The 25,665-nt window shown below is 59.3% G+C and overlaps 5 protein-coding genes across 9 annotated transcripts; 2 read left to right on the top strand and 3 right to left on the bottom strand.

Annotated features, from left to right (window-relative positions):
* The first annotated feature begins 34 nt into the window (after nt 1-34).
* Nucleotides 35-2,649, top strand: zgc:113223 (uncharacterized protein LOC541424 homolog). The gene is made up of 8 exons (XM_052074009.1): nt 35-231; nt 744-801; nt 930-1,054; nt 1,121-1,195; nt 1,299-1,394; nt 1,472-1,600; nt 2,053-2,214; nt 2,376-2,649. Exons 1-8 carry the CDS (start codon nt 175-177, stop codon nt 2,511-2,513), a joined length of 840 nt encoding a protein of 279 aa, XP_051929969.1. The 5' UTR covers nt 35-174; the 3' UTR covers nt 2,514-2,649.
* Nucleotides 2,650-3,034: 385 nt separating this feature from the next.
* On the bottom strand, nt 3,035-7,506 carry slc1a8a (solute carrier family 1 member 8a). Its single transcript, XM_052073996.1, is given in 13 exon segments — nt 3,035-3,694; nt 4,034-4,136; nt 4,250-4,289; nt 4,292-4,383; nt 4,469-4,663; nt 4,732-4,789; nt 4,792-4,964; nt 5,039-5,138; nt 5,209-5,416; nt 5,487-5,529; nt 5,774-5,989; nt 6,368-6,447; nt 6,525-7,506. Coding segments are annotated over 13 exon segments (1,677 nt in total). The 5' UTR covers nt 6,774-7,506; the 3' UTR covers nt 3,035-3,574.
* A 144-nt stretch (nt 7,507-7,650) lies between these two features.
* Nucleotides 7,651-10,811, bottom strand: sgta (small glutamine rich tetratricopeptide repeat co-chaperone alpha). 3 transcript variants are annotated; one of them, XM_052074005.1, is made up of 12 exons: nt 10,680-10,801; nt 10,238-10,275; nt 9,759-9,893; nt 9,587-9,696; nt 9,237-9,321; nt 9,072-9,171; nt 8,802-8,906; nt 8,558-8,693; nt 8,419-8,481; nt 8,204-8,241; nt 8,021-8,128; nt 7,651-7,927 (listed from the first exon to the last, which is right to left on the bottom strand). In XM_052074005.1, exons 3-12 carry the CDS (start codon nt 9,856-9,858, stop codon nt 7,816-7,818), a joined length of 957 nt encoding a protein of 318 aa, XP_051929965.1. In that variant the 5' UTR covers nt 9,859-9,893; nt 10,238-10,275; nt 10,680-10,801; the 3' UTR covers nt 7,651-7,815. The 3 variants fall into 3 exon arrangements, with proteins under 3 accessions (XP_051929965.1, XP_051929964.1, XP_051929968.1); XM_052074004.1 differs by lacking the exon at nt 10,238-10,275 and having other exon boundaries at nt 10,680-10,811; XM_052074008.1 differs by lacking the exons at nt 8,802-8,906; nt 10,238-10,275 and having other exon boundaries at nt 10,680-10,811.
* Nucleotides 10,812-11,008: 197 nt separating this feature from the next.
* c8h19orf25 (chromosome 8 C19orf25 homolog) lies at nt 11,009-12,175 on the top strand. Of its 3 annotated transcripts, none has more exons than XM_052074015.1 (3): nt 11,009-11,171; nt 11,291-11,479; nt 11,952-12,175. In XM_052074015.1, the coding sequence occupies exons 2-3, from the start codon at nt 11,317-11,319 to the stop codon at nt 12,122-12,124; spliced, it is 336 nt and encodes a 111-aa protein (XP_051929975.1). In that variant the 5' UTR covers nt 11,009-11,171; nt 11,291-11,316; the 3' UTR covers nt 12,125-12,175. The 3 variants fall into 3 exon arrangements, with proteins under 3 accessions (XP_051929975.1, XP_051929977.1, XP_051929976.1); XM_052074017.1 differs by having other exon boundaries at nt 11,019-11,171; nt 11,291-11,458; XM_052074016.1 differs by having other exon boundaries at nt 11,073-11,142.
* Nucleotides 12,176-13,216: 1,041 nt separating this feature from the next.
* Nucleotides 13,217-24,679, bottom strand: LOC127606012 (adenomatous polyposis coli protein 2-like). The gene is given in 15 exon segments (XM_052073975.1): nt 13,217-19,532; nt 19,625-19,839; nt 19,917-20,111; nt 20,319-20,458; nt 20,534-20,632; nt 20,830-21,202; nt 21,281-21,367; nt 21,783-21,857; nt 21,938-22,051; nt 22,134-22,242; nt 22,530-22,821; nt 23,029-23,119; nt 23,197-23,366; nt 24,569-24,599; nt 24,602-24,679. Coding segments are annotated over 15 exon segments (7,422 nt in total). The 5' UTR covers nt 24,665-24,679; the 3' UTR covers nt 13,217-14,164.
* Nucleotides 24,680-25,665: the final 986 nt, after the last annotated feature.

Below are 25,665 nucleotides of genomic sequence, written 5' to 3'. Positions count from 1 at the left end.
AAAACAGGAAAGCCAAAGTTGCAAGTTGCCTGGGAGGCGTTCGCTCGGCGTCGGCGCCGGCAGGAATGCAGAGCAGGCCGCCACACGCGCGGCAGCCTCCGCCCCGGACGCCCGTCCCTGCCTCCCTGCCTCTGCCGCCTGTGAGCGGGACGCAGCCGGAGCTCAGCCGCCGACATGCGAGGGTACCGCGGCGTCAAGTACTTCTTGTTCATCTCCTGCTACGTCTTCTGGGTCAGTAGCGCGCACCTTTTCCGTTCCAGCCGCAGCGGAGCCGCCGACCCGACGGCCGCTCTGCGGGGAGACTTCAAAGCCGTTTGCTTTTTGCCGGGGGCTCAAATTTCAAGTGTCTGGGGGGGGGGCTTCGGAGACGGCGCGCGGGCGAGTTCAGGTCAGGTCGGGTCAAGTGGACTGAACGAGAGTTGAGAAAATGCGTCAAACGGTGGAGAGCGCACAGCCGGAACTGGCGCGGGAGGGCAGGCGGGGGTGGGCCTTCTCGGCCGGGAATGGCAAACAAAAGGGGGCTGGCGCCGTGAGCGAGGCCGAGCGGGGTTGCCTCTGGCCCTCGTGCGAGGCGAGGGCCAGAGGCGCTTCTCCCATCTCGCGACACGCAAAGGGGTGTGGCTTGCAGGCAAGTCCTGGCTCGGGTGGCCACTTTGCTGCGGTTTCGCAGCCTTCAAAGTGCTCAAGTCCGAGTGTGGCATCCAGACGCAGCTCACCCACGAGGCTCTTCCGCCGCGCTGCAGGTGCTGAGCGCCGTCCTGATTGCGGTGGGAGTCTACGCCAAGGTGGCCAAGGAGAAAGGTGAGCGCCCCTCGCCGTCCGTATATTCCGACCGCTCGGCATCCTCGGCCTTTGACGTCCGAGGGAGCGCCGCATTCGGGCGAGCAAAGAGGTTGGCCGAATCCAAACAAGCGCTGGTGTGCCTTTAGACGTGGTGGACACGCTGGCGTTGGACCCCGCCCTGCTCCTGATGGCCGTCGGCTCCCTGACTTTCTTCGTCACCTTCCTGGGATGTTTGGGGGCGCTGCGCAACGCCGGCTGCCTGCTGAAGACGGTAAGGACGCCGGCGAGGCCGGCAAAGCGCCGCCCGAGCTCACGAGGCCTGTTCTGTCGTCGGCAGTTCGCCTCCATCCTGGCGCTGTTGCTCCTCCTGCAGCTGAGCGCGGCCATCGCCGCGGCGCTCTTCACCGACGCGGTAGGACGCCGGCGTTTCAAGCGGCGTATCGTCCGAGAGGGGCGGGGGGGCTCGCTCGTTGTGTCTTAGCGCGGAATTGTGAGAAGAACTTTTTCTTGTGGAGGTGATGGAGCGGACGGAGCATCTGATGATGAAAGCCGTCGTTGGCTATCGGGAGGACCGCGACTTGGAGAACGCCATCGACTTTGTCCAGAAGAAGGTGCGAGCGTCCGTCCGGGCCGCAGATGGCCGGCGCGGAGCGCGTGCGCGCTTTCACGCCGCGGCGTGCGCTTGCAGTTCCGGTGCTGCGGCGTGGAGGGCTACAAGGACTGGTCCGGGAACGTCTACTTCCAGTGCTCCGACGCCAATCCCAGCTTGGAGGCCTGCGGCGTTCCCTTCTCCTGTTGCGTCGTCCACGGCAACCAGGTCAAGGTCACACACTCGCTGGCTCACCCGCTCTCCTTTCTCCAAGCGTCCGCAAAAACATGACGCGGCCCAAACGGGCCCGAGCGAGGACGCCGTTGGCTGCCAGGAAGAGAGGAGAGGCCAGAGGCGGGCGGTAAGGGGGGTGGGGGGCAGCAGGAGAGACAAAAAGGGAGCGACAGAAAGAAAGAAACCAAGATGGATGGAGAGAGTCTTAGAGCCATGCCAACAAATGGGCCCCTCGGGACCCACACTGACCACTCGCGAAACGAAGGGTCACGCTGGCCGGCCGGCCGCAGGCAGAAAGAAAAAGAAAAAGAAAGGCGTCCCCGGCCAACACTGGGATGTCCGAATCCTCGCGGTCGTCAGGAGCCAGCCCCGAGAGCAGCCACCTCGTCGCAGCCGGTCCTCGTAGACGGGGCTCTGACGCCGCCGTCCTCGCGTGTCCTCCCCAGTCGGTGCCGAACACCATGTGCGGCTTTGGCGCGCAGCTGCAGGAGCGCTCGCTGGCCCGGCGCGACGTCTTCCCCGACGGATGTTTGGACAAGATCGCGCAGTGGCTCAAGCAAAACGCCAGAATGGCGGGCGGCCTGGCCGGTGGCCTGCTGCTCCTCCAGGTAAGCCCCCCCCCCCCCCCCCGTCTTCCTCCTCGTCGCGCCGCAGTGACGACGTTCAAAGCCGTCAGGACTCACCGACGGCAGGCGGTCGGCAAAATGGCGCATTTGAGCCGACGTCTGGCTCCGCGTGATCTTGTCGTCGGGTCGTTGCTGTGCGGCAGAGCTGCGTGATGTCGCTGGCGTGGGCTCAGGTGTGCTGCATCAACAAAGTTGGGCGGCGCGCGGCGGCCAGGAGCGCGCCGAAGCGCCCGAAAGACGCCGTGTGGCTTCCCGCCTTCGCCGACTTTGACCGCCAATGAGACCGCCGACCAGGCGAGGGGAGAACGAGCGCGTCGGGAGGACGGCCGGCCGCTCGGCTTCCGCCGCGGCCCTTCGAGCCGGTGGCGTCCCAATGTTTCCGACCTCCAAATAAAGCCCGTCGCTGTTGGAAAGCTTTGGCTTTTGCCCGCGCTTGTTTTGGGGCGACGCGCGCCACGCTGAGCTGCCGCTCAGCCTTCACCTCGAGCCCCGCGGAGCCCCGCTGACTCCGGAAGAAAATGTGCGCCAGCCAAGCGAGGCGCTGGAATGCTTTGAATGGCTCCGAAAACGGGCGCGTGAAAACAACGGATGGCAAATGTGCTGCGCTTTGCTGCCACCTGCAGGCAACGGCAAACATATACAGTATGCATGTCCATTTAAAGCTCTCTATACTGCATATGATGATACATTCAGCCTCCAAAGGCTAAATGTACGACTCCGTCCCGTCATCGACTTGGTTGACAGGCGAACCGCTGCTCGGAAAAAGTCCAAATCGAGAAAATATTTTGCAAGTGATCCAAGACGGTGTCCCAAAATCTTTTTTACTTCACATATCATCATCAGAACCATGAGGAGAGATTTTTTTTGGTTAAAAAAGTAGAAAAAAAAGTCAGCATTCACGAAAACTTGGCAGCCATCAACATGGAAGGCACACTTTGTGGCGCGCGCGACGAATCCAAACGCGATCGGAGCGAGCGTTGCCGCGTGAGCCGCTTTGTCGCCGTTGTGAGTGTGAAACAGGAAAGAGGAAGTCAAGCGCCAAGCGCGCTTGAAAGGAAGCCGGAGAGACGTGTGCCAGAATGCCGTTTCTCCATCAGAGGAGGCCAACGATGGCGCCGACTCGCCGCCGGCGGCCATTTTACGTTGCCACTCACCACGGGCGCCCGACCGGAAACTCCAGACATCTTCACCTTCCGTTCACGTCCGTGCGGCACGCGGTTGCAACAAGAAGTTGCCGCTCATACGGCAGCGCATGAGAACCACTCGGGTCCCCCGGAGGTCACGCGGGAAATTGGGCGAGCGTCCTCATGGCCGCCGTGACGGCTGCCGGCCTGCTTGGCGCTCACACTTGGCAGATGTTGTAGTAGACGGTGTGCGCGTGCCTCTCGTCGCCGTCCTTGTGCGTGTGCACGTGCGTCATGGGCACGTCCGCGTGCCCCTGCGTGCCGTATGACGGGACGCTCTGCGGGGGGGGGGGGGGGGGGGGGGGGGGACAACGAGATTTGAATCATGCGGGCGTGTTGGCAAATTTCCTGACCGATCAGACGTCTCAAGCTAAGATCAAGTTGGAGTCAAACGGCAAAGAACACAAGTGAGTTTGGAGGCGGCTTTGAAAGACGGCTTGCCCAATGTCGGCTGGGAGAGAGAGCGAGCGGCAACAGAAAAGCCTCCATCCCCTCCCAGCCTCACTTTAGTTGCTTCAACTAAAGGCGTTCAACTAGCGTCTCACGGTGTACATGGGAAAGGAGACTTTGACTTTAGCTGGCTGCCTAAGAGGAAAGAAGCGCTGGCGTGTGCGTACCTTTCCCTCGCCGCTGAGGGGGAAGTCCTTGCGACACAGGTGCGCGATGATGCCCGCCGCCAAGGCGTCGCCCAGCACATTGATCATGGTGCGGAATCGGTCCCTGCGCGCACACACGTGCCCGCGTCAAATCGGGCTCACACGCACGCAGCCAAACACCCGTGCGGACGAGCCCACACCAAAGTGACACAAAGGAGCACGCCGCCTCCAACCTACAGGATCCAATCGATGGCCACGATGAGCGTGATGTCATCGGGGGCAGGCCCACGGAGGTGAGCACGATCACCATGGTGACCAGGCCGGCCTGAGGGATGCCGGCCGCACCGATGCTGGCGGCCGTGGCGGTGATGCTGGCGGGCGCACGCGCGTCAAGTTGGGTGGGGCGGCCTTCGTCGGCGGAGGGGGGGGGGGGGGGGGGCAGCGGCCGTCACCTACCTGATGGTGACCAGCTGGCCCAAGTCCAGCTCGTAGTCGTTGACCTGCGCGATGAAGATGGCGGCCACGGCCTCGTAGAGCGCCGTGCCGTCCATGTTGATGGTGGCGCCCACGGGCAGCACGAAGCGGGCGATCTGACGCTCCACGTGGCACTTCTCCAGCAGACACTTCATGGTGATGGGCAGCGTGGCCGAGCTGGACACACGCCGCGCCGTCACAAGGCTCGCCCTTTGGCCCGTTGGGAACGGCCTCGGCCCACTGACCTGGACGAGGTGGCCAGGGCGATGACCAAGGCCTGCAGCAGCCCGCGGATGAAGGTGAAGGGTTCTTGCGGGTCAGCAGGAAGTAGAAGAGCGGCAGCAGCACCAGGCCGTGCACCGAGAGGCCGGCCAGCACGGTGACGCCGTACCAGCCCAGCTTGCGGCCCAGAGTGCTCGGGTCCTGCATGTCCAGGATCTTGCCGGCCACCAGGAAGACGATCCCGAACGGGAAGTACCTGAAAAGGCGCCCGGGGGGGGGTCAGCCGCCGTCTCCCCGCCGTGTCCCCCAGCCCGCGCCGCCAACGCTCACCACACGGCGGCGTTGATGATCTTCATGACGCACTCGTTGATGCACTGACACACGTTGACCAAGGGCGCGCCGCGCTCGCCCATCCGGCCCAGCAACAGTCCTGCCGTAGCGCAAAAGAGAGGTCGGAGAACGACGGCGGGAGGCCTTGACCCGGGGGGAACGCGACTCACCCATGGTGGCCGAGAAGATGACGATGCCCAGCACGTTCATCTGCTGGCTGCTCCCCGGGCTGGTCTTGTACGTCACCTCGGGCGGCGGCGTCAGCTCCAGCACAACCGTCCGACCTTTGCCCTCGGCGTCGCCGGGCAGCACGTACACAAAGTTGGGCGTCGCCGTCCGAACGGGCACCTTCAGGATGGGCAGCAGGTCCGTCTTGTACTGAGCGCGCAAACGGGAGGGGTGAGAGCGGGGCAAGGCGGGGCGGGCCGAGGCGAGGCGGCGCGCTCACCTGCTGGAAGGTGGCCTCGATCAGATTGGAGGGCACCATGTTCCTGCGGACCAGGCGGACGGCGGTCAAAGGGGCGGGGCCGCAGCACCGGAGATCAGCGCCGCCAAAGGCTAAGCTGGCACTCGGCCGCACGAGATGACTAAAAATAAGGCCGTTAGCCTCGCGGCTAATTGGATTCACGTGAGTGTGCGGGCGAGTGAGCTAGCTTGTATCTTGCATGTGCGCGAGGGTGCGCCCGCGGGCGAGGAACGGACGCCGGCGTGTTTTTGCGTATGCGGGCGGCTGACCTGATGAGGTCGAGGAGGGCGTCGGCCGAGGTCATGACGGGCCCACCCCCCAGCCGGTGGCTCTCCATGTCGGTGCCGGCGCCCGGCTTGATGATGACCACCAGCACGATGCCCACCACCACCGCTATGAAGGTGGTCCACAGGTAGTACGTCACCGTCAGCACACCCATGCGGCAGCACGCGCGAGACTCCATCGACGACAGGCCCGACATCAGGCTGTTAAAGGGGGGGGGGGCAAAATAAAGCCAATGAACAGGTTTGATTTCCTTTCGCTCTGGTCAGTTACTTTCAGTTGAGGTCAGTTTCCATTTTCTTTGAAAATGCTCCGCTGCAGTTTGCGAGCTACGGCGCTTTGGTGGAGCGCGGGTCCAAAAAAAAGCAAAAACCCGCCGTTCGATATCACGTCAGAAAGTCAAACGGGAGTCTCGGAGGGCCCTTTGACTTCCCTTCTGGCGTTGAAAGTCAACCTGGAAAGCTGACGTGCCACCTTCCTGCAAGAGCAAGAATTTCCCTCCACGCTCTGTGGCTTTTTCTTCTTCGGTCGGACCGTTGCGACGTGGCTCGTTAGCGACGGGAACCTCGGCCGCGGCTTACCTGGAGGTGATGAGCGGCAGGATGAGCATCTTCAGCATCCTCATGAGCAGTTCGCCGGGGAAGGAGAAGTAGAGCTTGGCCTGCGTTGTAAAAGCACAGCAGCCGTTTGCTTCGCTTTTTCTTCCGCCGCGCGCCCGCCGCGATTGTCGACGGCTACCTGCGGGGAGAGCTGCGCGCCCCTCAGCAGGAAGCCCAGCGTGCAGCCGCTCAGCACGGCCGCCACGGACAAGGTGAGGAGGCCGTTCCTCTTGGCAAAGTCGCGCAGCGCCAGCCAGGCGTCGCGGCTGCCGGCGGCGCGCAGGAGCCGCTTGAGGCGCCGCGCCGGCCCTCCGTCTGCGGCCGCGGAGAAGCAACGTTCCGAGCCGGCGTCCTCCTCGCCGCCTCCGGCCAGCAGGAGCTCGTCCATGACGCTCGCGGGAAAAACGGCGAGCCAACGGCGGCTTCTCCTGCGGCAGCGGCGGGATTATGGCGCCGCAGACTTAGCGGCATTAAGAGGCTTAGCGTCAGGTACGCCGCCCGCCCGCCCGGCCGCGCTCTTCTTCCTCCGCGGACCTCCGGGCGAGTCGGCTTCAGAGGTCAATTCCCGGCGTCTTCGAGGGCCGCCGTCAAAGGGCCACAAAAGTCACCGGCTCGGGGCCGCCGCGCAGCAGCCCGAAAGACAGGCTTTCGGCCTTTTCCTTCAGCCGCAGAGACGAAGCATTGGAGAGGGCCGCGTCGGACGCTTCTCGAGCTCCGGAGTACGGCGGCGGCCACGTGATTTGCCCGCAGTCGGCCATTTCAGGGCTGACTATTTGCTCGCGGTCAAAAGCGCAAGACGCTTTCACCATCAAGTGGATTTGCAAAGGCCGCTCATCCGCACAGACGCAGGCAACGCAATTTATGGAATGGACATGAAAATGGCCAATTTAAAAAAACAACAAAACAAAACCAGCCATTCATTCAGGCTTCCATAGCTCAAGACTTCATTGCAACGTTTGGTTTGAGTTCATGACGTGGTTTATTTCTCTTGAATTCAGCGATTCCAATTTCAGGGCACACGGCTTTCTTTGGACTTTTGGCTGGAGTCGCCCATCCCGACAAAGCTTTTTAAGAGAGAGAGAGTCCAGCTTTTTGCAAACTGAACGGCTTGTTTTTTTTTTTTGAGCTGCTCTCATACTTATTTGGGGCCCAAATTAGCTTCCCCCCCCCTCCCCCTTTTCCTTTCAAACACAGAGCCCAGCCAGCCCCCTTCCGATGACGCTCATGCTAAATAAATACAAATAACCAAGAGAGGCCACGTCGCGCTTTGGGCGGCCGTGATGATCATGCGACTCCGTTTATTGGGGGCTCTCCTCCCACCTGCCCCGATGTGGACCCAGTCAAATTGCCAAAGTGGCCCCTCCAGGGGCCCGGCGGCACGGATGTGAACCCCCCCCCTTCCAAGCGCCCCATTTGGCGGTTAGCAGGCATCACGGCTGCTCCTCGTTTCCGGCGCTGGGCGCGCGATTGCGGATTTGACTCCTGAGCTGCTCGATGAGTTCCGGATTTTGTTGCTGCATCTGCTGAGCGAACTGCTGCCCTCTAGAAGCCACCAAAACATCACGCCTCGCTTAGCTTCCTTTTCCTCCCCAAAAAGGTGCAAAGTAAGAGAGGAGCGCTTCGGAGCCTACGTACGCCTGGATGAGTCCCGATAAATCTCCGGCCGGCGCGGGTCCCGGGGCTCCGCCTCCTCCGGCTGCGCCTCCTCCGGCGCCGTACGCTCCCGACATCATTCCCGACATCCTGACGATATCCGGACGAGGCTTAACACACACACACAGACAAACGGCGAAGAGGCGTACGCACACGCGCACTTACATTTGCTGGACCTGAGGGTTCGTCATCAGCGACGACGCCTGCAACAAACGTCAAGTTTCACAAATTGGAAGCGTGAGCGACTCAACCGCTAGATGCCGCGTCTTGCGATCGGATCGACGATGGCTCTTGGCTTTGGCCAACCGGACCATCGCCGGTCTGTCCCGGTTCAATGCGCTTACTGAATGTCAACTGGAACGCCAGCACGGCGGTCTCACCATGTTCATGAAGCCCGGGTTACTGAGCAGTCCGGCCAGGTCCACGCCGCCCGTTGCCGCCATCTGACGTGAACACACACACACAAGTGGGCGAGCAAACTCGCACCCGCGAGTCCGAGACACAGAGTGTGACGTTTACAGGACTGCTGGCGTCCATCTTGTCCTCGGCGATCTTCATGTTGGACTTGTAGGTGTCGTTGTCCGGGTCCAGTTCTAAAGCCTTCTTGTAGAAGGTCACCGCCTCCGCATGCCTGTTGAGGCTCGCCAACGCCAACCTGCACGAACGCACACACACACACGCACTGCAATCTTCCGCCATTTCCCAGCCAGCCGTCGCGATCGACGGACAGCGCGGAGGGCCGCGTGGCGCCGCCGCTTCTCACCCCATCCTGCCGTAAGCTTTGCTGTAGTTTGGGTCGATGGCGATGGCCCGCTCGCAGTCCTGCACCGCCCCCGCGTAATTAGCCAGCTTGCTCAGCGCCGCCGCCCTGCGCACACGTCACATGGCGCGCTCTCAAGACCAGATGGGCTCGCCACGCAAACCCCACACCCGCCGCCGCGGCGAGCCCCACGTGACCTCCTCTGCCATCGACAAAACGTATCGCGTTCGAGAAAGAAGAGTTTCACGTCTTCCGAAATGGCGGCGCGCTGACCTGTTGCAGTAGTAGACGGCGTTCTGAGTGTTGAGGGAGATGGCTTTGGAATAAAACTCCACGGCGGCGGCGTAGTTCTCCACCTTCATCTGATCGTTACCTGCGCGGGAGAGCCCGTCAACAAGCGAGCGGACGTCGCGCGGGGGGCCGGCCGCGTTACCGTACCGTCCGTCTTGAGTCTCTCGGCCTCGGCGCGCCGCTCCTCGTCGACTTCGACGCCGTCGTTGTTGTTGTTGTTCCCCTGCGACGGCTACGGACCACAAAAAAACGGCGGCTTCTTCAACGGTTGCCCGAAACTTTGGCGGTGGCACCGTTCTTACTCTCGGCACGTCAACAAATACGAGCGTCGACACTTTGGGATCTTCAAGCGGGACTTCATTTGAGAAGCTCGACTTCCGCCTTCTTCTCTTTTCGCGCATCTCCAGCAAACAACCCGATGAAAACGACCGAGCCGACGAGTCAAACGAAAAGGCGGGCGGGCGCTTGCGACGACGCGGGCGGCGGGCGGCTCTCACCGAGGTCTGGAGAGCGGCGGAGGCGAAGATCTCGGGTAACGTGAGCGGGACGGCGAGGCTGCGGTCGTCCGCGGACACTTCAAAGGCCGTCTCCAGACACTGGACGGCCACTGCGGCGGGACGGGCGTGAGAAGAAGCCGAGCAGGGCTGCTGGCCAAAGACGGCGGCTCACCTTCCAGGCTCTCCTGGGCCCCGGACGACAGATCGCCCGACTGCAGCTGCTCGTGGAGGAAGCGGATGATGGAGAAGGCCAGGCGCTTGTTGTCCGTCATGGCGGCACAGGCGGACGCCGCGCAAGCACTCACAGCTGCCGGAGCAAACACACACACACACACACACTCGTTGGCCAAATCCAAGACCGGCAGGGCTGTCATGATAACAGATCTGAGCGTTAAGGGACATGAAGAGATCGCTGCGTTGTTGTTGTTCTTCACTGTGCTACGTCGAATGACAAACGCCTGTCCTAGTTCGTTTCCCCGTCAAGTAAATATGCGCACAACAAATGTAGGAAGACATTTTTCGACTTTTTGGCTGATAAATGCCCATGAAAAGCATCAGAGATGGCTAAAATAACTTGTCACATCAATGTAATTGTAGGTAGTATTTATGTGCTGGTGATTGGCCGTCGCATTGGGCAGGCATTTTCTGGACCCGGAGCGGCGTCTCCTGGTGAAGTGGGCCAGAAATTGCTGCATTGACACAACATGAACATATTCGTGGCTTTATTCGTATTTTCCACAGGACATAATAGTTCGTCTCATGCAACTCGATCCATCTTTACACACATAAAGCTATAAAACGCAACACAGCGACCTACTTTGTCGCGTATTATTCAAACCCGCAGGAAAGCAACAAGGGCCGTTGTGACATTCGCCAAACATTGGCAGGCTCGCGCCTAAATGAAAAAGGAAAACGTGATTCGAATGTTAATTCTAATCCCGATGGACTGACGCGCGCGCACGCACGCAAGGCCACGCGCAAAACTAGCAGCTAGCAGGCTACTTGAGCGTATTTGGATATTGACGCGTCGTCGGGGTCAAAATGACGCCAGCCGAGCTAAAAAAAAAGAAAAGTAGAGAATTGTCTGTCTCACCAAATGTGGGACAGCTTCACACAAGAGAAATGTTGACTTTGTTGTTGCCGCCGCTTCTTTCCGCTCGGCAATGCGTAGCAAGTCACACTTTACCGGCGCGTCCTTGTGACGTCACGCAGAGCGACTTGCACTCTCCGAGTCTCTCGGCCAAAGTAGCCATTTGGCATCCTCGCTCATGCCAAGGCAATGCCTACGAACGATGAACGAGGAATTATTTTGAAACGAATCAATAAATAGACAGATAAATAAATACACGTTTCTTAAACTGAGCAATCGCGGATTCAATCTTCCAAGGCGACAGGTGGCGCTACACTAAGCGTGACGGTCAAACATTAACAGAAGAAGTTGGGCGACGTCACGAGTCTCAAATGATCGAGGAAGCGATCACTTCAAAAGTGGACTCGCGTTGATTTCCAAGCGGACGTTCCAGTGGACAAGTGAATCCGACGCTCGCAAATAAACAGTGACGAGACGTGGCCACTGAAATTGCAGGTAGCCAGCAGACATGTTAACACGCACGCACACACGGTCGTTTTCAGATTGCCCGTCTTCGAACTCGTTGATTGCAAAGCGGCAACATTACCCCACTGATGGTCTTGTGTCGTGCCCAGGCCGACCGGTGGTGGTCAACGCGGTCATGAACGTGAACTTGAAAAGCAAGAAGCGCGCGGTCCTGCCCAGCAGACCCTCTCCGCCCAGCGTGGACCGCATCATGGAGGACGTCGGCGGCGCCGAGCCCGACGACCCGGTCTTCGCCATCCTGCAACAACCCCAACATCGTGAGGCCTCGCCACGACACGGCACGCTTTATTCACTGCATGATGTGGTCTGTTGTACTTGACTTTTCTGGAGTGCAGAGAGCTTCAATTGACATTCGGAAGAGTCTGGTTGCGATCAAGTTCTCATCTCCCAGTTTAGAGGTCGTTGTTACCGTGACCATCGCCTAATTTCCCCCCCCCCCCCCCCCCCGATATATAACTCCTCTAACCTGAAGTGCAAAACAGTTGAACGCAATCCCTCCACAATTTGTCCGACTTTGCCCCGGTTTTCCGTACTTGCATTCAAACGCAGAGTAATTTATCCGTAACAGATCTGCGATTGAATGACACGAGCATTTATGCTAAGAACGGCGCATTTGCACTCTTTATTCTTGTGTTGCTGAATGTGCACTGTCCCAAGGAAATGAAGAACATTTAAATTAAACACGCACACAGAGTGTTAAAAGACAGGAGGTGCGGCCAATGTGATTGACGTTACACGTTGCGTCATCAGCTGGCGAGACGGGGGAGGCGGAGCGCACCTTCCAGCAATGCCGGCGTCACGCGGACGTAAAGCATCAGCTGCAGGAGGTGGGGGCGGTCCTTACGCGCCAGCGGGACCACCTCCGAGCGGCGGGCCAGCGACTGGACCGCCACCTGGCGGAAGTCAAAGGTGGACTTTGCTGACCGCGCCGGGAGCCGCAGAGTCAACCTTGCACGTCGTCGTGACTGCAGAAGGCAACCGAAGGAAAGCCACGCAAATATTGGACGACCGGGTGCCCGCCGGGGCACGCCTGTAAACATGCCGTCCATGAAAGCAGACCGATTTGGATCGTTGTGTTTTCAGTTCCAAAAAGTATTTTCTGTTATGCGTGCCAACGGAAGTCGCAACACCTTTTGTGACTCAAAGGACTCGGCACTCAGAAACAAACTCCAAGAACATTTCCGGTAACTTCAGAGATCATTTGTGCTCAACAATCCAAACAACAGACTGTTCAATAAATGTATGCATCATAACTGAATTTGACTGTACCTGCATGATTTGGGGAGACGCTGCTGCATTGGATCACTCCAGGCCTGCGACGGAACGAGCCAAGAAAATGGCTCAAGTGGAAATCGACCGTAATACTCCGTGCGGATTTGTGACAAGTGTTGCGCCTGTCGCAACGTGTCTTTCCCGTTTGTTATTATGAAGGCCGAAAGCAACCGTCGCGGGCACAGGGCAGACAACCCGCAGAGGTTGTGCAGCAAAGTATGTCAAGTGTGCTGCTCATGGTTTTGATGAAGCGTGACGCAAGAAATGCACGTCACATCTGTTCTCGCGCCGCTGTTGCCAATTTGCCAAACTTAGTCCCTGAAAACAGGTTAGCGGTCTACGCACCTATGGTGGTAGTGAAGGAAGTTGGACAAAAAAAACCCATCATCAACCATTAGCAGCGCTATTTCTTGCCCGTTTTCCGGAGTTTTTGATGTGACACGAGCAATGGCTGACCGAGAGCGGTTGCGATGAATTGTGGTCAACAGCAGAGGGCGATGTTGTCCAACATGGCGGCGCCCTGAGAGGGTTGAAACTTGACGAATTCCTCGATTCAATTCTTATTCCACCAACGTAATATTAATACGAGTGCCTCGTTGAGACCAGCGGTGGCACATAAAATGTATTCCTGCATTAAAAATGGATAGAACGCACACGGAAGCCTGATGTGTGATCGAAATACATACACAGTCATATGGAAGTGATCCGCGCGTACACCCCGCAGCCATTAATGTAGTCACGTGTACGCCGAAGACTTTTTATTGGGGAAATACATGACAAGTACGACTTTGGCGTCCTGCAATTCGCAAATTGACAATGTGATCATTTTCTTATGTCCAGCTCGTTTCGGTTGCCCGTTGATGAGGCCTTCCTGCCACAACGATGGCTTACACGCTTTCTTCCATCTTCTTGTTCAGCAAAAAAAAAACAAAAACGAGACATACGGGTTAGCCGCAGCTGCTAAAGCTAACACACGAGCAGGAGAGATTTGGCAACGAGACCCGAATGTGACACACGTTCAACACTTCAAAGCTTACGAACGTGAGCAGCTTGTACGAGGAAGACGTATTCTTGATGTACTTCAGTCACCGGCCTGGCACTGGTTGATCGGTGGATTCCTTCACACTAAATGCATACGGAAACACTTTAGCCAATTTGCACGCTTCATCAGCCAATTCGTCAGCACTCCGTCTTGTTTCCCGCTGTATTTTTATTATTCTCACTATTATTTACACACCTGATGAGGGGAACGCAGTCACGGCTGCACTATTGATCTCCTGTCAATCAACTGAGAACGTGACGTTGCTCTTGCGCAAATACTAAATCATGGCGTGGGCGTGCGGCTTTGCCGTTAGCCCTGTGCATGTCGCTGAATGGTTGAGGACCACGGCGCCAACAGCGATTGAGAGCATCTGCCCGTGTTTGGGGCGAGAAGGGTTGGACGCGTTTGGGCTCGTTGAGGTTTGCATACTTTGCCACTTTCTTCTGAAACTTTTCTAGCAAGCCATGATTATTCTACACGTAGAAAAACAAGGACAAAATGTCCGGGATGGGTGGGTGCCTAAAAGCCCCACGTTGCAATACCTCTAGTAGCGTGGACAGAGTCGAAGATGGGATGCGGCGGAGCAGGTCGAGGTGCAGGCGAAGGGCGGTCCGATCGGGGACTCTCCAAAGTGTCTTTCATCAAACATCTACGACTGATTTTGGCTTTCGGTCTTGTGGTCGGCCTCCGCGCTCGGGGCCTCCGGCGGGGCCGCCGCGGGGCTGGGGACGTAATTGAACGGAGAAACTCTGGCCGCCTTGCTCGGAGATCCTTGGCGGAAATGCACGGCTCCGCCTACGTGCCCGTCTGGCTTTCGGGGCGAGGCGCTGCCGTCTAAGTCTCCGTCTTGAAAGTCTCCCCCGGCGGCGGCGCTAAACTTCCGAAGTAGCACTCGTCCCGCCGCATCTTCCGGAATCGACTCGGCGGTGGGAGCGGGGCCGAAGTTGATCTTGCTGTGGGAGAAATCTTCTGTCTGAACCGTAGCGTCGCTCACACTGCGCGAGGCCAGAAGAATAGTCGGCAGCTTCCCCGGCAGAGAAGCCAGTGGCGGCTTGGCCCCGTCGGGGGAGGGCACAAGTGCTAAGGCGTTGGCCGGCAGAGTGCTTTTCAAGATCTGCGGTACGTCTTCATCCCTGATCCTCCTCCAGGTGACCCTGTCACTCAGACGGGATCTCGGACTTTTCTTCTTCGTATCGTCCTCGCTTTTGGCTCGTCCGCTCGAGTCGGAGGACGATGAACGGAGGGAAGAACGGCTGGTCACTCGGCTCAGGACGTTTATACTCGGCGATGACGCGTGGCGTTTAAATGTTTCTTGGTCCTGTCGTAGTCGTCTCTCTCCCCAAACTCTGCCCGGAGCGTTTCGTTGAGCTGCTCTGTTGGGGCTTTCCGAGCTGGTTCTCCTGGATGGACCTCTTCCAGACGGGGTCCGATCTCTCCAGGTCACCCCGCCGGTGCTCCTGGCCTCCGGCTGAGGTCTCTGGACTCGCTGCGCTTGTCCTTCACCGTTTGCCGTCATCTTGCTCGGGGGCTGGGCGGCCACCTTCAGCTCCCGGCAGCGGGATGAGCAAAGGAAGACCGCCGAAGCCCCCGGAACCGCCCGGTGGGGGGAACCGTTCTGGGATCGGGACAGCGGGACGCGGGGCGTGCCGTCACTTTTTCGTCCGCTCTTTGAGTCCTTGATGAACGTCAGCTGCCTCAAGAATCCATTGGAGTCCGACTCGCCGCCGCTCGAATGGGCTGACGCCACCCCGGCCAGATCAGATCGCTGAGGAGGGAGGACCCGTTTCACAGTGCGCTGGTTTTGTCTACCCGTAGCCTGGTTGGTGACCAGAGGTGAAAGAGGTCTGGCCGCACTCACCGAATTCTGCATAAAAGGTATCCTGACCGGTGACTTCTGGGTCTTCGGCGGCGGTGTTTTTTGAACCCTGTTCACCACGGGAGAGCGTCCCTTTCTTTCTGGGGGGCTACCGGCCGGTGGCGCGCCACCCTTTCTCGGGATAGGCCCGCTCGGCGTCGGAGTCGGCCACGCGAGGTTCTTCTGAGCATGTTTGGATGGCGTTGAACTTTGCGATGAGCCGGAGGAGGAGCTCTTTGGTATCCTCGGAGGTGGAGTCGAGCTCCTTTTTGGCAATTGCAGCTCCATGTCCTTTGGCCTTCCTAATCGGTGAAGGCTCTTTGACCTGTGCTGAGCTAGCCCCGGGTTCCTCGGCGCATCCGTTTTGGTGGTTACTTTCCTGGGCGGAGGTATTTGCGACGGAGCCGGCTCTTTCGCCGGCGTGTAGGTGACCGTTCTGCCTCTGAAAACCACTGGCAAGTTGGGCACCGGCTTGCGCTGCGCAAAGTCCAGAGCTTTGTTGGCCTTCTTGTCTTTTGCAAATTTCTTCTCCTTGGGGGTAAAGCTGGACGTTGAGATAAACGACAAAACGGATTCGCTTTCTTCGGAGGAGAGGTCTTGAGACTTGGCTGCTTGCAGTCCAGTCACGACCGCATCGGCGCCTTCTCGAATGGCTCGCCATTCCACGCTGTTCAGGTCCGAGTCTTGATCCCACGCCGGGTCGTCGCTGTCCTCGTCCACGCGACAGACCTCCGAGGCCTTGGGCACTTGTTTTGGGCCGTTCTCCGCTTTCCTCTTCCTGCCGGCCATCTTCCGTCTCTGTTTGGGCATGGCGGAAGTGATGCACTTCTGAAGGAGGTCGTCCTCAGAGTCCACGCTGACGGAACTCGGAGAGCTGCGCTCGTCAAACTGGCCGCGGACGGCCACGGACTTGGCTTGCCGCGTGGCGTTCAGGCCGGCGTTGTGTCTGTTCTTGTACCAAACCTGCTGGGCTTTGAATCTGTGGTCAACAAACTCCGCGTCACTCAGGGAACTCAGCGAGGAGCTGAGCGAGTGACAGGCGGGGGAGTCGTGCGTCACCAGGTTCTGCTTGATCCCGTGAAAGCCTCTCAAAGTCCTGCCGATGTTGCTCATGCTTCGCGACAGAGGATTCCTGCCGGCTTCCCTCGCATGGCTTCTGCTGGCAAGTTTGGTTTTGTCCTGGTAGGAACGTTTGCTCTCCTGCCAAGAATGCGACGCTTGCGCCGTGCTTCTGTTTTGCGCGGCGCTACCCGCCGGCTTGTGTTTTATAACGGGCAATTGCGGCTTCCCGGCCGGCCCCGGGCACTTTGTCTTCTTCTGGTGGCTGGGGGAAGGCTCGCGATTCCTCTGGTTGGCGACTCTGTCCGCCACTTCCTTGCTCTGCATCAGAACCTCCTGAGTGGAAACGACGTGTTTGCTCCTGCGGCCCGCCGGAATCACGGGCGGGTAGTTCATCTTGTTTGCCTTGTGGAAGTGGGAGAAGATTCGCAAGTCTTCGATCCTCCTCGCCTCCTCATCCAGCATTTTTTGCTTGGGAACGGGCCGGGCCGGACGGTCCTTGACCGGGTACTGGAGCGTGTCGTCACTCAGTGAAGTCGCGCTGGAGAAATTGACCGCAGTGCCGTCGGCCGAGTCGGTGACGGACGAATCGTCAAACCTGACGTCCTGCTGCGGGATGACAATTCTCCTCCCGGGGTACAGCTGCGTTTTGCCATTCGGGAGCATCATGTAAACGGGGAGATGCGCAGCTTTCTGGGCACCGCCAAAACCAGGAGGGATGTTGGTCACCAAGGAAGGCCTGACCTTCCTGAATTTGGAGGGCATCGCTGAATTGATGCATTCCTTCAGGATCTCGATGTCATCGTCGGAGTTGCCTTCACTGCATCTCTCAGCGCGGGCGAGAGCCCGCTCATTTTCGTCCCGCGCGGCCGGGCTCCTCTCGCTTTGCCGGAGGAGCGGCGTCAGTTTCAGCTCCACGTCTTTCTCGATGTAGTGCTCGTGAAGAGGCAAAGCGCTCAGGCTGGACGCGCAGGAGAAATTCTCCGTGGGCTTTTCCACGGTGAAGTAGATCATTGCGTCCAAATCGGCCGGCAGGTTGAACCTGTCTTTGGAGTCGCCCACCTCCGTGAAGGTCCGCAGACCGTTTTCCCACGGCGCCGCCGAAGCGGCCGTCTGCGCTTCCCCTCCGCCGGCGTCCGCGCAGCACGACGGAGTCTTGCTTCGACTCGGCGGCATGGTTTGCCCGGGGCTGTCCGGGAGATCGCTGGGGCTGATGGTTCCGTCGATCATCTCGCTGCAGGGATCGCTTTGGATGGAGCTGGCGATGGACGGCGACTCAAAACTGCCCAGAGAACTGACCGAGCTACAGCGACTCATGACCAGAGGAGTCTCGTGGATGTAGTTCTCAGAAGAGCTGGACGGCGACCCGTCTTCCGGCGCCGCGGCTCCCTGAAGGAAGACCTTTTCTCTTTTGTCAGGGCACGGAATTGGGATGGGGTCGCTCTCTTTGCTCGGGAAGGTTTTGGAGTCGGTCAGGAGCAGCTGGCTGTCACTCAGATCCTCTAAGGTCTCGGCCTCCTCGGCTCTCTGGACATCCTCTCCGTCCTCCGCCTGGATGATTTCAAGCGAGGAGTCGCTCTCCGGCTCGATGTCGCTTGGTCCATCCAGTGCTCCGTCCCCGGAAGACAGCGAGGACAAGGAGCTGCAGCGAGAAAAGCAGATGGGCGTGTTCTCCACAGAGTATTTCTGGAGCGTCTCCATTGGTCCCGCGGTTGGACTCCTGCTGGACGCCATTGGCAAAAACTTGGTCACGGCGGCGGGCGCCCAGGCTTGCCTCCTCGTGCCTTCAGCGGCCCGAACGTTGACGGGCGTCGCTGCGACGCCGAGTTTGGCAACATTCTGAATGAGCGGAACCTGCCGGTAGGAAGGAGAAAGTTTGACGGAGGCCATGCTGACGTCCGAAGAGACCTTTGTGGACACGCTGGCGGGTGTTTGCACCGGAGGTTCCCGGATCTGTACCGCATCGGAGTCGAGGAGCTGCAAAGCTATATCGTCCTTTTCATCCACGCAATCCCTCTCCGGAATGGCTTCCCGGCTCGTCTGACTCAAGAGAGCGGGTTGCGCATTGCGGCGCTCCAGGTGAGCCACGGTCAGATCCAGCCGGTCGGGTCGTTTGTGGGGGATCCGGCCGTCCGGATCCTTGCTGCCGCAGTAGCCGTCGCTGGTGCTGCCGCTGTTCAAGCTGTCGGTGGATACGCTCGTATGAGCGCTTTTCAGGCGCAGTAACGCACGCGCCCTGCAGAGGCGTTCCCGATGGGCCGAGCCGCTCGCGTCCGAGAGACGGCAGGGGGAGCGCGACTTGGCGCCAATCTCGTTTTGCTCGGGCGACCCGTAAGGCCAGTCTGCCAGATGGTCTTCGGAGCTGAGGCTAAAGCTGTCCTCGGAGGAAGTGTGCATGGCGATGTCCTCCACTAATCGGTCGATCTTCGCCACGGCGTTGGTGATCTTCTTAGCCAGCGTCTCGGCGGCGGCGGACATCGCTTCGTCGGATGCCGGCTGTCCCCGGTCCAGCCGAGGCGGGTCCAGGTCCCGCTCGGGTTCGCTGTCCCGCTTGCCGTTTTGTAGCAAGTTGGAGTTGTTGAGATAGGTGGAGAGCACGGAGAAGCTTCCGGCGTCCAGACCGCAGGAGACGTTGGGGGCCTCTTCGTCGTCGAAGCAGCCGGAATCCGACGCGTAGTCCTTGGCCAGACTTTCGACGTGGCGCAGCTGCCTGTTCTTGGGATTGCGTTTCTCCAGCGTGTCAAAAGTCTCAGCCAGGTGTTTGGCATCCAGCTCGGCCTCCAACGCCCTCTGCTTTCTCATGTAAAGCGGAGGCACGCACGACCCCGGCGAGAGCACCGACGCGTCCTTGTACTGCGGCGGACGATTGCTCAGCAGGTTCCTCAAAGCCGCGGCGCTGCCCATGGCGATCATCTTGTGTTTGGAGTGGATAAGATTGCGCAGCGTGCTGACGGCGCCCAAATCCCAAAGCAGCTCCTGGTCCTTGGGGCTCCGGGCCGAGAGGTTCCAAAGTGTCCCGCAAGCGTTGCTGACGATGGTCAAGCTGTGCGAACGGAGGTGTTGCAACAGAGTCTGGAGGCAGTTGTGGTCTCGCAAGACTTGCCTGGAGGAAGGAAAGCATGGTGAGCGCGGCCCCGCCGTGCGTCTCTTCTACCCCGAGAAGATCATGGGGACCGCACGACCCGACGGACGCACCTGTAGTCTTCTCGTGAGGCCACCAGACTGGAGACATTTCTCAGGATTCCGCCGCCACTCTCGATGATGGCGAGCGAGTTTGTCTGACAGCGGTACGTCAGCGTGCTAACCAGAAAGCCCAGCGCGCCGTTCACCGCGCACACCGCCTCCTTGTTGTCCAAGCTGTGAGCCGACAGATTCCACAGGGCACTCAGAAGGCTCTTCAAAGTGGACTCCTGAGGGTAGGAGAGACAGAGAGGGAGGTATTGTAGAAACAGTCGTCGTGTGACGCCCGTCGCGGGCGAGTCCTCACCTTGGTGGCCTGCAGGGCGCACGTCATCAGGGCAGGCACGCAGCCGATGTCTCTCAAGACTCGCTTGCCGCTGATGTCGGCCCGCCAGGACAAGTTCCTCAAAATGCTGGAGACCACTTGGTGGAGCTCCTCGCTGTCTGAGGCTAACTGGGCAACGAGAGCTTGCAGGCAACTCTTTCTCGAGCACAGAGTGGCCTGCGGGAGGCGACGGAGAACGGACAGCAACGTGTCAGGAACGGAGAAACGGCGACCGCTCGCTCTCACGATCTTCGTCGTCGGTCAACATCGGCCGTTCGGGGAACGTAACGGACGAGGAGTCCGGCTCGGCCCCTGACGCGGCTAGCGTTGGCTTTAGCTTTTAGGACGCGTGTGGGCGAGGTGCTCCGGTAGCCCCCACCTTACCTTGTTGACCACATCTCCAAAGGTGAGGTTGGTCAAGGCCATCCCGGCGTAGCGCCGCAGCGCCATGTTGATGGGGTCGTTCTGCGTGCCGTACATTTGATGGTCCAAGTGGATGAGATCCGCCACCGCCTGCAGGCCACCTGGAGGGCAGCGCGAGCCGATCCGCAACGTCGCATTCACCTTCGCCTTCGTCTTGGTTTGAATGTTTCACTCACCTAATTCGTTCATCGCGCGACGGAACTCTTCTTCAAAGGAAAGCTTCATGATGGCGCACGTGGCCTGACAGATCTGCGGGTCCACGGGTTCGGGAACATCTGACGAGAACGAGAAACTTCTTTTGAGTCGGACGGTCTCTCACAGCGCACCGGTTTGGGACTCAGCAGGTCTCACGGATTCGAGCTCCTTAGGAAGGTCTCCCCCCCCCCCACCCTTCGCCCTTTAGACTTTGTACGGCCCTCGGGCTTGCTGCCGTTGTCGACGGGGAAGCCGGAGCGCCTGGAACGGCACTCACCGAGGATTCCGGTGGGACCGGGACGGCCCTCGGCGCGGTTCTCCATCCAGTCCCAGCCGCTGTCGCAGTAAGTTCGGACCTGCTCCAGCATGTGCAGAACTCTCATCTCCCGGCGGGCCTGGCCCTCGTCGTGCTGGGAGTAGATGATGTTGTGCAGGGCGGCGCCGGCTCGCGACTTGGCCTGGCGGCTGCAGCGCGCCTCCCCCGGCCCGCCGGCTTCTTCGTGGAGGATCTGGACCAAGAGGGGAACGCCGCCGGACTTCCTCATGGCGACGCAACTGTCCTGGGAGCTGGAGAGGGCCAGCAGGGTCCGGGACATCTCTTCCTTGTCTCTGTTGGCCAGCATGGACAGCAGCCAGAAGACCATCTCCATCTACGGCGGCCGGGGGACGTTCAGTCGTCAAAAAAGGCTTCCTGCCGCGCCAGCACGAGCGGCGAGCCGACCGGCTACCTTGCCGCCGCCGTCCACCGCCCCGTCCGCGCCCGCCGTCGCGTTGCTCTCCGCTTCTCCGGCAGGAGGCCTCTCCGCGCCCAGCAACTGCAGGCGCAGACGCACGCGCGCGCAATACAAGTCAACGACTTGGATGTTTTCATCGCGGCGCATTTGCGTTTGTTTGCGTGCATGCGCGCGAAATGCGGCAGGCGTATATTTGGCACAATTGCCATCGTCTTTTTTGTTGTTGTTTTGTTTTGTTTTTGCAAGGCGGAGATGGGTGGCAAAGGGGAAGTGAGCGCCACCGACAAAGACGCTGACCCGCTAGCATTCCGAGAGAGCGGCGGCGGAGGCCAGAGGCCGACCCGAGCCCACCGCCACCCGATCAGAGACGGGCAGCTCTCTGTGGCAAGCGCTCACAATTCAAACCTACGGCTCGCGCCAGGGGAGAAAAAGTGGTGACGCACATCGGCACCGACAAAGACACAAAGCCCTTTGTGAGCCCGCGTGCGCGTCTGACCTGCAGTTGGCTCTCTTGAGTCCCTTGGGTCTCGCGCAGTTCTTTTTCCAGCTGCTCCAGACGGGCCACGCGCATCTGCAACACACACAAGGTGAGCCGAGCGGCCGCGTGCCGACGACCCAGCGGCTTGCGGGCCTTTTGCGCCCCTTTGCTACCTGCGTGCGGCGGACCATCTCCTCGCTGCTGCCGAAGCGTTCCTCCATGACGCAGCGCACCTGCTGAACTTCGAACTCCAGCTGCTGGCGGATGAAGTCCATCTGCCGGGAAAACTGCAGCCAAGGCCACGGCCGGCTGTCAGGCGCGCCTGGCTCACCCACACACACGTGCACACCCGTGTGTGTGTGTGTTTACCGTGTCGACGCGAGGCAGGTGTGTGAGCTTCTGGGACAGCGCCTCCAGCTGGCTGAAGTACCAACAGCGCTCTCGCTCCTCGCGGTCAATTTCTCCCAAAAGTTGGTTCCTGCGCAGGGACGAGAGTGCCGTGAGCTCTTGTGGCTTCCAACCGGCTCCTCTCCCTTTGTACGGAAATGCCTTGCGCTCGCGGTGTGCGCCGTCCAAAGTTGCCGGTTGTCGTTTTCTTCGGAAAGGCGACCGACACCGGCAAATGGCTAAATCGGCCACACCAAATGGGCTCTTGTGACCGTTTGCTGTCCGTTTGTAGCCACGTTGGCGTCCGTGCGCGTCGGCGAGGATGCCCCTCCCCCTTCATCACCCTCAAGAAAAAAAAGATCTTCAGTCGCCACTCACCTCTCCTTGTAGAGTTCGTTCACGTGATGGTCGCTGAGGCGGCCGTCGGCGCCGCTGAAGACGGCCGTTTGGGGCGGGGCCCCGTCCAGGAAGTGATGCGGCGACACGAGGGAGGAGGAAACGTCGTCGCGAGCCGAAGAAGAGGAGGTGGTGTGGCAGGAGGGCGGGGGCCCGGCCAGCCGCTCCTCTCGCTCCGCCGGACCTCCTCGATTGTCCGCCGGCAGACGCGAGCGCTGACCCTGGTGACCTTGATGCTTCAGCTCATAGTAGTTGGTCAGGTCCACGTGCAGCTCTGAAACGGTTCACGATTTCAACATTTCCTGAAGAGTTGTCGACTAATTCTTAGGTTACCGACATTAGGACCAAAAATTGATGGATGATTTGGTCAACAGCAACGACGCAGCGCTCGCGCGGCCGTCCACCGGTGCGCCTTTGGAGGCCAGGCGCCCCACCCCGATATCGCCGTCATCGTTTTAGCGGCCGCGCGGGCGTCGGATACCTTGGAGCTGGCGTAGCACGTCGCCGCGTCCCGACGAGGCCAGAGTCCCCGCCTCCTGCTCCAGTTGACACTGCAGCTGCTTCAGCACTTCCTGTGTGGCGGCCACGACAAGGGCAACGTGATTGACGGCTCGCGGCCACGGCGACCGAGGCGACCGAGGCGACCGACCTTCATGCCGAAGGTCTCCGTCTCCAGCTTGCAAAGGTGGTTGGAGTTGTCCTCCAGCTCCCTCCTCAGGTGGGAGTTCTCCTTGCGCAACGCCGCCACCTGGTGGGCCAGCTGGTCGTAGGAGGCCGCCGCGGCGGCCATGGTGACGCCGGGGCACGGCGGGGCGCCCCCTGCGGCGAGGAGTTCACAGACATTGGCAAGGTGACCAGCTTTGAAGAGCTCTTTCCGCGTTGTCGAGAAAATTCCACAAAGACGGCGTCGCGACCCGATCGGCGACGACGCCCGTTAACGACGTGGCAAAGGAGATACGGCATCGAATCGAGTCATGGAAAACTCATCAATTCTCAAAATCGGTTCGTCGGGGGAAAATACATTTTCTCTCCGAGGAGAGCGATGGGCGTGTCCTAACGTTTGCTGGCCGCAGTCCCAATTCCAAGTGCGAATGAAGCGGGCTCATCGGAGCGCCGTTGTTCCGAGGATCGATCGGTGCCCAAAAGTGATTTTGTTGTCAAACGCGAGAGCAGATGGAAACGTCAATAATGCTGCCCGAGGGGCGGGGGGCCGACAGCGCGGTCGCAAGGGGGAGGTCTGACTCGAGACCAGGGAAGTGGCGGACGGCTCCTCTGAGTGCGGACGGCAAGCCGCTTCAACATCAGCTTCAGCTGTTGGCGTCAAAAAGGGAATAAAGAGCATCCCCGACTCACTCCGCCCCCAGCCCCCCTCCCTCCTCCTAAGAGAGAAAGGGACCGGTCACCGCGGCAACCGCATCCGCCGTGAACGGAGAAGGCGAGCTCATCCGAGCATGAAAAAAAACAAATAATAATTTAAAAAATGAAGCGAGTCGTGTCGTGCTCGCTGCGCCCTCGATGGCGCTGCAAAAACGGGAAGCTGTCGGGAAGCCGAGGGGCGGACGCGGCGCCTCCCGAGACCGTCGCGCCACCGCGGCGGCCGCATCCCGCGGGCGAGGAGCGGTTGCCTCGCGGCCTCTCCTCGGCGAGCGCGTCGCGACCAAGCTTCCTTCCCGGTTAGCATTAGCCGAGCCCGACTTAGCATCGCTGAGCGGGTCAACATCGCTTCCGGTCCCAAGAAATCACGTGCCGCGCTCATGTCGCCATGTCGCCAGCGAGCGGTGGCTGAGCAGAAAAGCAAGAGAGAAAGGCCAACGAACGTCGAGCGCCTTCTCTGTCGCCCACTTTGACTTCATGCGGATGATTCACATTTGAGATGGAAAGAAATGCAGGCTACGTTGAAATTCATCCCCGAAAGCTTCATTTCAAGAGCGAATGAAAAGCATCTTCACACCCCCCCCCCCCCATCATCATCATCATGCCCCTGAGAAAGATGCAAAATCGAGGTCACGCTCGAGGTTTACCGGCTGCAATCGAAGCACGTTTGTGGGGGGGAGGATGTGGCAACAATCCACATTTTGCCCGGGGGAAGATTTGCTCTCTTTGTCCGCGCTCAGCATTTCTTTGTCTTTCCTCCATTTTCTTCCGTGCACCTGCCTACATCTCTCGTCATCGCGCCTCCATCGAAACAACCGCCCCCCCACCGCGCCTCCTCTCGGCAAAACATGCAGACGTGTAAACGGAAAGAAGAAGAGGAGCCGAAAGACTGTAGGCGCGTCTGACCTTGAGATGTTGTCCTTGCGCTCGTCCCTCGGCGGCAACAAAAAGGCGACGGGACGAGCAGGAAGCAAGGGAGGAAAAAGCAAACCTCGACGACGATGCGGGGATCGCCGGAGAGGGGCGGGTGTGGTGACGGTGGTGGTGATGAAGATGATGATGATGATGATGGCGGTAGGGCTGGGGGGCGAAGCCCGTCCTTCGATCCGAGCTAGAACGGATGCCAATGAAAGATTTGAACAATCGGCGAGGCCAAACACGAAGACCTTTTTCGTTTCGTCTTCTTGGTTTCCAGCTTCGTATTTTTTCCGGAAAGAGCCGAAGATGCCCGAACGAGAGGCGGCCTTGCGCAACCCACCGCTTCGTGCGTAACAGAGCAAACGAGAATAAGTGGTTCCCCGAAATAGCAGACACCAGCAAGGACTTCGTCTAAACAATCATATTTATTATAAACAAAAGCTCGGCCTAATAAACAACCGAAAACGCTGCTAAAAACGAGAAGCGGGAAATCACGTAACGCGACAACATAAAACGGCAAGGAAATGTGATTAAGTCATTACTAGTTCACGTATGCGCTTAGAATAATCCCCATGGGAAGAAGAAAATGTAACCAACAGCAAATTGTATCGAATAATATTCACGAAGGTGGGCAACAACAGTGGCACGGCACGCAAAACCTCCGCCAATGATACCTCGAGCAGGTGCAATCAGCGACAAATAGGCAGCAGCTGTGCAGGCGGCAGAAATGAACGCCTGCCACCTGCTGACAATGACGGAACATGACACGCATCTTTTATTTACTGATTTGGTTCTCTCTTTGTTTTCATGCATTTGATTTTAGGAG

This window comes from Hippocampus zosterae, chromosome 8 (genome assembly GCF_025434085.1).
Source record: "Hippocampus zosterae strain Florida chromosome 8, ASM2543408v3, whole genome shotgun sequence".
NCBI lineage: Eukaryota > Metazoa > Chordata > Actinopteri > Syngnathiformes > Syngnathidae > Hippocampus > Hippocampus zosterae.
Note: the sequence above shows the minus strand (reverse complement) of the source record. Positions and strands in the feature narration are given on the sequence as shown.

Bases quoted from the DNA above. Each gene is read 5' to 3' on its own strand.
- c8h19orf25 (XM_052074015.1), top strand. From the start codon at position 11,317: ATGAACGTGAACTTGAAAAGCAAGAAGCGCGCGGTCCTGCCCAGCAGA. The intron at 11,480-11,951 runs GCACGCTTTATT...TTGCGTCATCAG, and splicing joins TGAGGCCTCGCCACGACACG to CTGGCGAGACGGGGGAGGCG.
- sgta (XM_052074004.1), bottom strand. From the start codon at position 9,858: ATGACGGACAACAAGCGCCTGGCCTTCTCCATCATCCGCTTCCTCCAC. The intron at 9,697-9,758 runs GTGAGCCGCCGT...GTCCCGCCGCAG, and splicing joins GGCCCAGGAGAGCCTGGAAG to TGGCCGTCCAGTGTCTGGAG. The intron at 7,928-8,020 runs GTACGTAGGCTC...GGTGGCTTCTAG, and splicing joins TTATCGGGACTCATCCAGGC to AGGGCAGCAGTTCGCTCAGC.
- zgc:113223 (XM_052074009.1), top strand. From the start codon at position 175: ATGCGAGGGTACCGCGGCGTCAAGTACTTCTTGTTCATCTCCTGCTAC. The intron at 802-929 runs GTGAGCGCCCCT...GTGTGCCTTTAG, and splicing joins CAAGGTGGCCAAGGAGAAAG to ACGTGGTGGACACGCTGGCG. The intron at 1,196-1,298 runs GTAGGACGCCGG...TTTCTTGTGGAG, and splicing joins CGGCGCTCTTCACCGACGCG to GTGATGGAGCGGACGGAGCA.